This window comes from Mobula birostris, chromosome 9, assembly GCF_030028105.1.
Source record: "Mobula birostris isolate sMobBir1 chromosome 9, sMobBir1.hap1, whole genome shotgun sequence".
Lineage (NCBI taxonomy): Eukaryota > Metazoa > Chordata > Chondrichthyes > Myliobatiformes > Myliobatidae > Mobula > Mobula birostris.
This window is the reverse complement of record NC_092378.1, coordinates 2,489,335-2,503,390: the sequence shown is the minus strand read 5'-3', so window position 1 is coordinate 2,503,390 and position 14,056 is coordinate 2,489,335. Positions and strand designations below refer to the sequence as shown.

The 14,056-nt window shown below is 46.6% G+C and overlaps 1 protein-coding gene across 1 annotated transcript in view; it reads left to right on the top strand.

Annotated features, from left to right (window-relative positions):
- LOC140203266 (guanylyl cyclase inhibitory protein) overlaps positions 1-6,872 on the top strand; it is a 34,412-nt gene extending 27,540 nt beyond the window's left edge. Inside the window, exons 6-7 of the mRNA XM_072269281.1 lie at positions 1,172-1,277; positions 6,766-6,872. Coding sequence (XP_072125382.1) covers positions 1,172-1,277; positions 6,766-6,872 — 213 coding nt within the window. The remainder of the gene's footprint in view (positions 1-1,171; positions 1,278-6,765) is intronic.
- The last annotated feature ends 7,184 nt before the right edge of the window (positions 6,873-14,056 follow it).

Here is a 14,056-nt window from a genome sequence, read left to right as displayed (position 1 = left end):
AACAATAAAAAAGGAGTACTCAGAAACCAGAAACATATTTACCATGAACTGCAGAGTCCTCTAAAAATGAGTCCAAACCACAAACTGCACTGATTAAACCTCGCCCAAGACTCCTGCACCTCCCACCAGCAGCAGTTAGCGAGAGGGAGAGGGAGACTGGTCAAAAACAGGTAGTCAGTCCCGAATAACTGCTCGCCCTCTGCTCGTCCTCGTTGGTTTCAATCTTGCTGAACACTTCAATCGGTGATTAATGGAGCCGAGCATGGGATCGCACTCTGTCATTAGGCCACATGTTTGACTTCCCAAAATACAACACCTCACACTTACCTGAATCAAACTCCATTTGCCATGGTTCAGCTCAGTATCCAGCTGACCAAGTTCCACCCGTTATTTTTGATAGTCTTCACTTAGTAAGATCTATGGGAGCCTGCTGTACTAGGCTCTGTGGGAACCTGCTCTACTGCGTTCTGTGGGAACCTGCTGTGCTGGGTTCTGTGGGAACCTGCTGTACTGGGTTCTGTGGGAACCTGCGCTACTGCGTTCTGTGGGAACCTGCTGTGCTGGGTTCTGTGGGAACCTGCTGTACTGGGCTCTGTGGGAGCCTGCTGTACTGGGTATCACAGGAGAAAGGCCTCAGCTTCTGCTGGTCTCTGCTGGTCTCAGTGGACACTAGTTAGATAAATACAGCAAAGTCAAAGCCTCAAATCTCTTGAGTAACTGTTCATTTCAATCTCATTGAAACTTATTGAGTATCAAAAGGCCTAGATAGAGTGAACGTGGAGAGGATATTTTCTACAGTGGGGTAGTCTAGGACAATAGGGCACAGAGTCAGAATAGAGGGATGTCACTTAGAACAGAGATGAGGAGGAATTTCTTTAGCCAGAGGGTGGGGAATCTGTGGAATTCATTACCACAGACGGTTGTAGAGGCCAAGTCATTGGGTATATTTAAAGTGGAGGTTGATAGGTTCTTGATTAGACAGGGTGTCAAAGGTTACAGGGAGAAGGCAGGAGAATGGGGTTGAGAGGGATAATAAATCAGCCATGATGGAATGGTGGAGCAGAATTGATGGGCCAAATGGCCAAATTCTGCTCCTAGGTTTTATGGTCTGATCTTGACCTTGGGGAACAGTTTGTTAACTTGTGTGTAGAGGCTGTTTCTGTCTGTGCAGACGATTTACAAGATGAGCCTTGCAGTCTCACTCACCAAAGTCGAACCACAAACCCCTGAAGAGTGCACTGACCGTATCTTCAGACGCCTGGACAAGGACAGAGATGGTGAGTGCTGGGAAACGGTCATAGAATCATAGAGAAGCACAGCACAGAAATGCGCCCTTCAGCCCATCTAGTCCATGCCAAAACCATTTAAACTGCCTACTCCCATCACTCTGCACCGGGACCATAGACCTCCATACCGTTACCATCCATGTACCTATCCAAACTTCTCTTAAACATTGAAACTTTGTCTACATCTAACCAAAACTGCCTCATCAATGTCTTATAGAACTGCAACACAACCTACTCAGTACATTGATTTATGAAAGCCAAAGTTCCAAAAGTGTTCTTTATGACCCTGTCAACATGTGATACCACTTTCAATAAATTATGGACCTGTAGTTCCAGATCTCTTTGTTCTACCACACTCCTCAGTGCCCTACTGCTCACTGTGTAAGACCTACTCTGGTTGGTCCTACCACAGTGCAACACCTTGCACTTGTCTGCATTAAATTCCATCTGCCATTTTTAGCCCAGTTTTCCAGCTGATGCATACCCCTCTGCAAGCCATGATAGTCTTCCTCACTGTCCACTACACCCCTGATCTTGGTGTCATCTGCAAATTTGCTAATCCATTATCATCCTGACCATTTATATAGATGAAAAACAGGATTGACACAGCACCGATCCCTGTGGCACACCACTAGTCACAGCCTCCAGTCAGAGAGGCAACCCTCTACCAACACGCCACTCAAGACACACAAAATGCTGGAGGAACTCAGCAGGCCAGGCAGTATCCATGGAAAAAAGTACAGTTGAAGTTTTGGGCCGAGACCCTTCGGCAGGAATGGAGCAAAAAAAGCTGAATAGATTTGAAAGGTGGGGGAGGGGAGGGAGAAACGCCAGGCGACAGGTGAAACTTGGAGGAGGAGGGATGAAGCAAAGAGCTGGGAAGTTGATTGGTGAAAGAGACAAAAGGCCATGGAAGAAAGTGGGGGGGGGGAGGAGCACCGAAGCGAGGTGGTGGGCAGGCAAGGAGATAGCATGAGAGAGGGACAAGGACATGGGAAATGGTGAAGGTGGGGGGGGGGCATGGAGGCATTACTGGAAGTTAGAGAAGTTGATGTTCATGCCATCAGGTTGGAGGCTACCCAAACGGAATATAAGGTGTTGTTCCTCCATCCTAAGTGTGGCTTTATCCCAACAGTGGAGGAGGCCATGGATGGCCATATTGGAATGGGAATGGGAAGTGGAATTAAAATGGGTGGCCACTGGGAAATGCTGCTTGTTCTGGTGGATGGAGTGTAGTGCTTGGCGAAGTGGTCTCGCAATCCATATTGGGTCTCACCCATATACAGGGGGCCACACCGAGAGCTTCAAACAGAGTATGTAACCACAACAGACTGACAGGTGAAGTGTCACCTCACCTGAAAGGACTGTTTGGGACCCTAAATGGTAGTGGGAGAGGAGGTGTAAGGGCAGGTGAAGCTCTTGTTCCGCTTGCAAGGTTAAGTGCCAGGAGGGAGATCGGTGGGGAGGGATGAATGGACAAGGGAGTCGCATAGAGAGGGATCCCTGCAGAAAGCAGAAGGAAAGATGATTACTCTTCAACTACCACACTTCGGTTTCCCCATCAGAGCCAAGCTCTAATCCAATTTAACACCTCATCTTGAATGCCATACAACTGAGTTTTTTTGACCAATCTCCCATGTGGAACCTTGACAAATGCCTTGCTAAAGTCCACGTAGATAATACCCACTGCCTTGCCTTCACAAACTAGAGAAAATCTGTAGATGCTGGAAATCAAAGCAACACACCCAAGATGTTAGAGGAAATCAGCAGGCCAGGCAGCATCTATGGAAAAAGTAGAGTTTCTCCAGCATTTTATGTCACACTGTGGGAGGGGTGGTGTACTGAGGGAGGGTCACACAGTGGGAGGGGTGGTACTGAGGGAGGGTCACACTGTGGGAGGGGTGGTACCGAGGGAGTCACACTGTGGGAGGGGTGGTACTGAGGGAGGGTCACACTGTGGGAGGGGCGGTACTGAGGGAGGGTCACACTGAGGGAGGGGTGGTACTGAGGGAGGGTCACACTGTGGGAGGGGTGGTACTGAGGGAGGGTCACACTGTGGGAGGGGTGGTACTGAGGGAGAGTCACACTGTGGGAGGGGTGGTATACTGAGGGAGGGTCACACTGTGGGAGGGGTGGTACTGAGGGAGGGTCACACTGTGGGAGGGGTGATACTGAGGGAGAGTCACACTGTGGGAGGGGAGGTATCGAAGGAGGGTCACACTGTGGGAGGGGTGGTACTGAGGGAGAGTCACACTGTGGGAGGGGTGGTGTACTGAGGGAGGGTCACACTGTGGGAGGGGTGGTACTGAGGGAGAGTCACACTGTGGGAGGGGTGGTGTACTGAGGGAGGGTCACACTGTGGGAGGGGTGGTACTGAGGGAGGGCCACACTGTGGGAGGGGTGGTGTACTGAAGGAGGGTCACACTGTGGGAGGGGTGGTACTGAGGGAGGGCCACACTGTGGGAGGGTTGGTACTGAGGGAGGGTCACACTGTGGGAGGGGTGGTTCTGAGGGAGGGTCACACTGTGAGAGGGATGGTGCTGAGGGAGGGCCACACTGTGGGAGGGGTGGTACAGAGGAAAGGTCTCACTGTGGGAGGGGTGGTACTGGGGGAGAGTCTCACTGTGGGAGGGGTGGTACTGGGGGAGAGTCACACTGTGGGAGGGGTGGTACTTGGGGAGAGTCACACTGAGGGAGGGGTGGTCTTCAGATGTGGTATGAAACAGGCGTCTCAGCTGCCCTCATGTGGAGGCTCCCACTGAAGGGAAGGCAGCCCTGGGGTCGGTGTTTGCCCCTCAGTCACAGTGTCTGAGGGGGATTACTGTGGGTGGGGGGGGGACTGCTGTTATTTAGCACAGTCCAACAGCCACAATCCCACATTAGCTGTGAAGCTCACTTGGGTTAACTGGACACTGGAGAGGGTGCAGTGGAGATTCCCCTGGGTGTTACCTGCAGGTCAATTATGAGGAGAAACTGGAGCCGAGGAGGTTAAGAAACAGAGTCACAGAATAGGGAAACAGGCCCTTCAGTCCAGCTTGTCTGTACTAACCCAGGTACCACACCAGAAGAGGTGTATAAATGTACAGGGTAAGCTGCAGGAAGCATTTCCCTGCATAGGAGGCAGATAAAAGTGGAGGACACAGCTTTAGGATGGGGTGGAAGAGATTTGAGAGGTGACGATCTGGAACACTCTGCTGGAGTGTGTGGGGAAGCAGGGTCACTGATGGTATCTCAGTAGTGCCTGTTCGAGCACTGGAAACACCAGGTACAAGTCATCTTCAAGTTTACTGTCATCTAAGTCTAATCTAAATCTAAATCTAAATCTGACTGTAGATGTACCTAACTAATTGAAACAACATTCCTCAGACCATGGTGCACTCCAAAACATGTATCGCACAAAGCAAAATATTACCACAAGTAAGTTAATGAAATATAATTCAACATGTACTGCGCAGCACAGGCAAACAGTAAACAGCTCGCTGTCCCAGTGACGAGACCCGGAGGTGGCAGGGCATTCACTAGTCTCACAGCCTGGAATGGTAGAGAAACCATGGGCCAAGTATTGGGAGATGGGATTAATATGGGTGGCTGCCCACTGCTCAGAATGATTAGGAGGCTGTGAAAAGTGCTCTAAAAATGCATATCTTGTTGAGTCATACAGCACTTCAGCACAGAAACACGTCTTTCAGCCTATTTATAATATGCCAGCCTTATCTTTAGCCTAGTCCCATCTACCTGCATCTGCAGCATAGCCCTCCATACCCCTCCTGTCCAGGTACTGTTCCTATCCAAACTTCTCTTAAAAGTTACAATTCAACCCACATCCACCAATTAATTCTGTTGGCAGCTCGTTCTTGACTCGCACCCACCTCTGAGTAAAGAAATTCCCTCTCAGGTTCCCCTTTAGATACTTCAGTCTTTCATAACACATGGGAGCAGAATTAGGCCATTCAGCCCATCGAGTCTGCTCCTCCATTTCATCCTGGCTGATTTACTATCCCACTCAACCCCATTCTCCTGCCTTCTCCCCATGACCTTTGCTGCCCTGACTAATCAAGAATCTATCAGTCTCCACTTTAAATACACCCAGTGACTGGCCTCCACAGCCACCTGTGGCACAGATTCACCATCCTCTGGCTAAAGAAGTTCCTCATTTCTGTTCTAAGTCCCTCTATTCTGGGACTGTGCCTTCTGATCCTAGACTTCCCTACTATAGGAAACATCCTTGAGTATCCTCTCCACATCCACTCTATCTGCATACTTCAATAGTCAATAGGTTTCAATGAGATCCCCCCACTTATTCTTCCAAATTCTAGCAAGTACAGGCCCAGAGCCACCAAACACTCCTCAACTGTTAACCCTTTCGTTCCCCAGATCATTCTCGTGCTCCTCCTCCGGTGTTGTCCAATCCGAGCTTTATGACTCAATAAGTTCATACTTTACTATAAGCACCTTTCACGAGCTTATGGTACACAAACAGGCCATTCAGCCCACGCTACACGTCCTTTCTTAGGTATGGGGCCCAAAGCCCATAACCAGGTGCATAATTGTAGGGAAGTGTACGGTTATGAACCTTAGTAGAAGGAATAAAGGGGTAGAATATTTTCTAAATGGGGAGAAAATTTAAAAATCAGAGGCGCAAAGGGACTTGGGAGTCCTCGTGCAGGATTCCCTGAAGGTTAACTTGCAGGTTGAGTCTGTGGTGAGGAAGGCAAATGCATTCATTTTGAGAGGACTAAAATATAAAAGCAAGATGTGATGCTGAGGCTTTGTAAGGCACTGATCAGACCACACTTGGAGAATTGAGAGCGGTTTTGGGCCCTTTATCTTAGAAAATGCGTGCTGTTATTGGAGAGGGTCTGGAAGAGATTCATCAGAATGATTCAGGTAATTAAAGGGTTAACATATGAGGAGCATTTGATAGCTCTGGGTCTATACTTGCTGGAGTTTACAAGAATGCGGGGAGGGTACTTCATTGAAACCTATCAAATATTGAAGGGCTGAGATAGAGGGGATGTGGAGAGGATGCTTCCTGTAGCAAGGGAGTCTAGGACCAGAGGGCACAGCCTCAGACTAAAGGAATGTCCCTTTAGAACAGAGATGAGAATGAGTTTCTGCAGCCAGAGGGTGGTGAATTTGTGGAATTCATTGCCACAGATGGCTGCGGAGACCATATCATTTGGTACATTTAAAGCAGAGGGTGATAGGTTCTTGTTTAGTAACAATGTCAAAGGTTACGGGGGAAGACAGGAGAAGAGGATTGATAGAGTTAATAAATCACCCATGATGGAATGGTGGAGCAGACTCAATGGGCCAAATGGCCTAATGCAGCTCCTATGCCATATGATATTAAACTGCTCACAATACTCCAAATGGGGTCAGGTCAATGCTTTATAAAGGCTGCAGTCAGCAGTATAAAAGTTTGGTGGTACATTGGAACTCTAAGGGGCAGTCACCTTGATGTTCTCGAACTCCTCAGCTGTCATCAGCCAGCAGGAATTTATTGAGGGAGCGCTGGGCGATGCGTGGGTCCGGGCAATGCTGGAATGTGATCCAAACACCATCGAGGTTCCTCGAAGCGCATAACCCCCAACGTCTGACCTGATCCGAACACCAACGAGTTCCTCGAAGATCATAACCCCCAACGTCTGACCTGATCCAAACACCATCGAGGTTCCTCGAAGCTCATAACCCCAACGTCTGAGCTGGTCCGAACACCAACGAGTTCCTCGAAGCTCATAACCCCAATATCTGACCTGATCCAAACACCATCGAGGTTCCTCGAAGCTCATAACCCCAACGTCTGAGCTGATCCGAACACCAACGAGTTCCTCGAAGCTCATAACCCCAACGTCTGACCTGATCCAAACACCATCGAGGTTCCTCAAAGCTCATAACCCCAGCATCTGAGCTGGGCCGCAGCACTAATGCAAATGAAGTCCTGATGAATTCATGCGGAAGACCCCGCTCACTGCTCCTGTCCTGATGGAATGAGAATCAAATTTAATATTTGATTAATTTTATATCTAATGCAAAACATAATCATAAAAATCTATGTTAATTGAATTGAATTGACTTTATTTCTTACATCCTTCGCATACAAGGAGTAAAAATCTTTATGTTATGTCTCCAACTAAATGTGCAATCATAGTAATTTATAATAATTTATAATAAATAGAACAGTCAATGTAACATAGAAATACACTCAAATCAGCGTGAGTTCATCAGTCTGATGGCCTGGTGGAAGAAACTGTCCCGGAGCCTGTTGGTCCTGGCTTTTATGCTGTGGTACCATTTCCCAGATGGTAGCCGCTGGAATAGATTGTGTTTGGGGTGACTCGGGTCCCTACTGATCGTACAGGCCCTTTTTTCCCACCTGTCTTTGTAAATGTCCTGAATCATGGGAAGTTCACAACTACAGATGCGCTGGTCTGTCCACAGTGATGCAGCCAGTCAGGATGCTCTCAATTGTGCCCCTGTAGAAAGTTCGTAGGAATTGTGGAACCATACCAAACTTCCTAAAATTACAAAAATTCAAAAATTCCAAACTTTAATTAAATAATACAAAATAGTGAGGTATAGTTCATGGGTTCATTGCCCATTCAGCAATCTGACGGCAGAGAGGAAGAAACTGTTTCTGAAATGTTGAGTCTGTGTCTTCAGGCTCATGTACCTCCTTGCTGAGGGCAAATATGAGAAGAGGACATGCCCTGGGTGATTGGGGGTCCCTAATAATGGATGCCGCCTTTTCGAGGCATTGCCTTTTGAAGATGTCCTTGATGCTGGACAGGCTCGTGCCCATGATGGAGCTGGCTGAGTTTACAACTTTCTAAAACATGTTCCGATCCTGTGCAGTAGCCCCCCTATACCAGATGGTGATGCAACCAGTTAGAATGCTCTCCACAGTACATCTGTAGAAATTTGCCACTGTCTTTGGCGTCGTACCAATCTCCTCAAATGCCTGATGAAGCAGACGCTCTTGACAGCGAGCAGACACATAGAGAGCTCACAAGGACAGTGAGTGATAGGGGGCAGACTTCAACATGATATATAGCCTCACACCCTCATCTCCTCCGAGAACAAACATCTCCAGCCCTGACACTTTGCAGTAAAGATTCCTCTCAAGGTTAACAGAAATCAACAGGTTTTCTGAACACTAGGTCATAGAGCACTACAGCAGAGAAACAGGCCCCTCAGGCCATCTAGTCCACGCCAAACTGTTGTTCTGCCTAATCCACTGATCTCCACCTGGACCATAGCCCTCCATGCCTCTGCCATCCATGTCATTATCATCATCAGGTGCTGTGCCCAGTTTGAGCTTTGACTGCCATGGCCCACACACTCCTGTTTCGGGTCAAGTGGATCAATTCGTTGGTATTCATTTCCAGTTCTCTGGCTGCTGTCTCCATTATCATTTGTCTTTGCCTTCCTCTTGCTTTCTTCCCTCCAATCTTTCCCATAATTACCATGCATTCTAACTCCTCTTTCCTAATCACATGTCCAATGAAGTCACATTGCCCTTTCATGATCTCATACATTATTTCTCTTTTTGTGTTTTCCCTGTTCATGACATCCTCGTTAGATATTCGTTTCATCCATGATATTCTTTGCATCCTCCTCAAAAACCACATCTCTGCTGCTACAATTCATTTCCTCGTGTTACTAGATATTGTCCAACATTCTGATCCATATAGCATAACTGGATAGATGTAACATTTCAGTGCTCTGAGACGTGTTGTCATGCCTAGTTTAGTGTTGGTCAGTATACTCTTCATTCTCGTAAAGGTGTCTTTTGCCATCCCTATTCTTTTTTTGATGTCCATGTCGCACCTGCCATAGAACCATAGAACCATAGAAACTACAGCGCAGAAACAGGCCTTTTGGCCCTTCTTGGCTGTGCCGAACCATTTTCTGCCTAGTCCCACTGACCTGCACACGGACTATATCCCTCCATACACCCCCCATCCATGTATCTGTCCAATTTATTCTTAAATGTTAAAAAAGAACCCGCATTTACCACCTCGTCTGGCAGCTCATCCCATACTCCCACCACTCTCTGTGTGAAGAAGCCCCCCTAATGTTCCCTTTAAACTTTCCCCCCCTACCCTCAACCCATGTCCTCTGGTTTTTTTCTCCCTTTGCCTCAGTGGAAAAAGCCTGCTTGCATTCACTCTATCTATACCCATCATAATTTTATATACCTCTATCAAATCTCCCCTCATTCTTCTACGCTCCAGGGAATAAAGTCCTAACCTATTCAACCTTTCTCTGTAACTGAGTTTCTCAAGTCCTGGCAACATCCTTGTAAACCTTCTCTGCACTCTTTCAACCTTATTTATATTCTTCCTGTAATTTGGTGACCAAAACTGAACACAATACTCCAGATTCGGCCTCACCAATGCCTTATACAACCTCATCATAACATTCCAGCTCTTATACTCAATACTTTGATTAATAAAGGGCAACGTACCAAAAGCTCTCTTTACGTCACTATCTACCTGTGACGCCACTTTTAGGGAATTTTGTATCTGTATTCCCAGATCCCTCTGTTCCACTGCACTCCTCAGTGCCTTACCATTAACCCTGTATGTTCTACGTTGGTTTGTCCTTCCAACGTGCAATACCTCACACTTGTCAGTATTAAACTCCATCTGCCATTTTTCAGCCCATTTTTCCAGCTGGTCCAAGTCCCTCTGCAGGCTCTGAAAACCGTCCTCATTGTCTACTACACCTCCAATCTTTGTATCATCAGCAAATTTGCTGATCCAATTTACGACATTATCATCCAGATCATTGATATAGATGACAAATAACAATGGACCCAGCACTGATCCCTGTGGCACACCACTAGTCACAGGCCTCCACTCGGAGAAGCAATTCTCTACTTCCACTCTTTGGCTTCTTCCATTGAGCCAATGTCTGATCCAATTTACCACCTCTCCATGTATACCTAGTGACTGAATTTTCCTAACTAACCTCCCATGCGGGACCTTGTCAAAGGCCTTACTGAAGTCCATGTAGACAATATCCACTGCCTTCCCTTCATCCACTTTCCTGGTAACCTCCTCAAAAAACTCCAATAGATTGGTCAAACATGACCTACCACGCACAAAGCCATGTTGACTCTCCCTAATAAGTCCCTGTCTATCCAAATACTTGTAGATTCTGTCTCTTAGTACTCCCTCCAATAACTTACCTACTACCGACATTAAACTTACCGGCCTATAATTTCCCGGATTACTTTTCGATCCTTTTTTAAACAACGGAACAACATGAGCCACTCTCCAATCCTCCGGCACCTCACCTGTAGACAGCGACATTTTAAATATTTCTGCCAGGGCCCCTGCAATTTCAACACCAGTCTCCTTCAAGGTCTGAGGGAACACCCTGTCAGGTCCCGGGGATTTATCCACTTTAATTTTCCTCAAGACAGCAAGGACCTCCTCCTTTTCGATCTGTACAGTTTCCATGATCTCACTACTTGTTTCACTTAGGGATGAGGTCCTGAAAGGAGAATATAGGGAACTAGGAAGGGAGTTGAGAAAAAGGACCGCAAAGGTAGTAATCTCGGGATTACTGCCTGTGCCACGCGACAGTGAGAGTAGGAATGCGATGAGGTGGAGGATAAATGCATGGCTGAGGGATTGGAGCAGGGGGCAGGGATTCAAGTTTTTGGATCATTGGGACCTCTTTTGGCACAGGCGTGACCTGTACAAAAAGGACGGGTTGCACTTGAATCCTAGGGGGACCAATATCCTGGCAGGGAGATTAGCGAGGGCTACTGAGGTGACTTTAAACTAGAATGGTTGGGGGGTGGGAATCAAATTAAAGAGGCTAGGCGTGAGGAGGTTAGTTCACTACAGGGGGATGGGAACCAGTGCAGAGAGACAGAGGGGTGTAAAGTGAGGGTAGAAACAAAAAGTACTATGGAGAAAAGTAAAAGTGGCAGGCCGACAAATCCAGGGCAAGCATTAAAAAGGGCCACTTTTCAACATAATTGTATAAGGGCTAAGAGAGTTGTAAAAGAGCGCCTGAAGGCTTTGTGTGTCAATGCAAGGAGCATTCGTAATAAGGTGGATGAATTGAAAGTGCAGATTGTTATTAATGATTATGATATAGTTGGGATCACAGAGACATGGCTCCAGGGTGACCAGGGATGGGAGCTCAACGTTCAGGGATATTCAATATTCAGGAGGGATAGACATGAAGGAAGGGGAGGTGGGGTGGCGTTGCTGGTTAAAGAAGAGATTAACGCAATAGAAAGGAAGGACATAAGCAGGGAAGATGTGGAATCGATATGGGTAGAGCTGCGTAACACTAAGGGGCAGAAGACGCTGGTGGGAGTTGTGTACAGGCCACCTAACAGTAGTAGTGAGGTCGGAGATGGTATTAAACAGGAAATTAGAAATGTGTGCAATAAAGGAACAGCAGTTATAATGGGTGACTTCAATCTACATGTAGATTGAGTGAACCAAATTGGTAAAGGTGCTGAGGAAGAGGATTTCTTGGAATGTATGCGGGATGGTTTTTTGAACCAACATGTCGAGGAACCAACTAGAGAGCAGGCTATTCTGGACTGGGTTTTGAGCAATGAGGAAGGGTTAATTAGCAATCTTGTCGTGAGAGGCCCCTTGGGTAAGAGTGACCATAATATGGTGGAATTCTTCATTAAGATGGAGAGTGACATAGTTAATTCAGAAACAAAGGTTCTGAACTTAAAGAGGGGTAACTTTGAAGGTATGAGACGTGAATTAGCTAAGATAGACTGGCAAATGACACTTAAAGGATTGACGGTGGATATGCAATGGCAAGCATTTAAAGGTTGCATGGATGAACTACAACAATTGTTCATCCCAGTTTGGCAAAAGAATAAATCAAGGAAGGTAGTGCACCCGTGGCTGACAAGAGAAATTAGGGATAGTATCAATTCCAAAGAAGAAGCATACAAATTAGCCAGAGAAAGTGGCTCACCTGAGGACTGGGAGAAATTCAGAGTTCAGCAGAGGAGGACAAAGGGCTTAATTAGGAAGGGGAAAAAAGATTATGAGAGAAAACTGGCAGGAAACATAAAAACGGACTGTAAAAGCTTTTATAGATATGTAAAAAGGAAAAGACTGGTAAAGACAAATGTAGGTCCCCTGCAGACAGAAACAGGTGAATTGATTATGGGGAGCAAGGACATGGCAGACCAATTGAATAATTACTTTGGTTCTGTCTTCACTAAGGAGGACATAAATAATCTTCCAGAAATAGTAGGGGACAGAGGGTCCAGTGAGATGGAGGAACTGAACGAAATACATGTTAGTAGGGAAGTGGTGTTAAGTAAATTGAAGGGATTGAAGGCAGATAAATCCCCAGGGCCAGATGGTCTGCATCCCAGGGTGCTTAAGGAAGTAGCCCAAGAAATAGTGGATGCATTAGTGATAATTTTTCAAAACTCGTTAGATTCTGGACTAGTTCCTGAGGATTGGAGGGTGGCTAATGTAACTCCACTTTTTAAAAAATGAGGGAGAGAGAAACCGGGGAATTATAGACCGGTTAGCCTAACGTCGGTGGTGGGGAAACTGCTGGAGTCAATTATCAAGGATGTGATAACAGCACATTTGGAAAGCGGTGAAATGATCGGACAAAGTCAGCATGGATTTGTGAAAGGAAAATCATGTCTGACGAATCTCATAGAATTTTTTGAGGATGTAACTAGTAGAGTGGATAGGGGAGAACCAGTGGATGTGGTATATTTGGATTTTCAGAAGGCTTTTGACAAGGTCCCACACAGGAGATTAGTGTGCAAACTTAAAGCACACGGTATTGGGGGTAAGGTATTGGTGTGGGTGGAGAGTTGGTTAGCAGACAGGAAGCAAAGAGTGGGAATAAACGGGACCTTTTCAGAATGGCAGGCGGTGACAAGTGGGGTACCGCAAGGCTCAGTGCTGGGACCCCAGTTGTTTACAATATATATTAATGACTTGGATGAGGGAATTAAATGCAGCATCTCCAAGTTTGTGGATGACACGAAGCTGGGTGGCAGTGTTAGCTGTGAGGAGGATGCTAAGAGGATGCAGAGTGACTTGGATAGGTTGGGTGAGTGGGCAAATTCATGGCAGATGCAATTTAATGTGGATAAATGTGAAGTTATCCACTTTGGTGGCAAAAATAGGAAAACAGATTATTATCTGAATGGTGGCCGATTAGGAAAAGGGGAGGCGCAACGAGACCTGGGTGTCATTATACACCAGTCATTGTAAGTGGGCATGCAGGTACAGCAGGTGGTGAAAAAGGCGAATGGTATGCTGGCATTTATAGCGAGAGGATTCGAGTACAGGAGCAGGGAGGTACTACTGCAGTTGTACAAGGCCTTGGTGAGACCACACCTGGAGTATTGTGTGCAGTTTTGGTCCCCTAATCTGAGGAAAGACATCCTTGCCATAGAGGGAGTACAAAGAAGGTTCACCAGATTGATTCCTGGGATGGCAGGACTTTCATATGAAGAAAGACTGGATGAACTGGGCTTGTACTCGTTGGAATTTAGAAGATTGAGGGGGGATCTGATTGAAACGTATAAGATCCTAAAGGGATTGGACAGGCTAGATGCAGGAAGATTGTTCCCGATGTTGGGGAAGTCCAGAACGAGGGGTCACAGTTTGAGGATAGAGGGGAAGCCTTTTAGGACCGAGATTAGGAAAAACTTCTTCACACAGAGAGTGGTGAATCTGTGGAATTCTCTGCCACAGGAAACAGTTGAGGCCAGTTCATTGGCTATATTTAAGAGG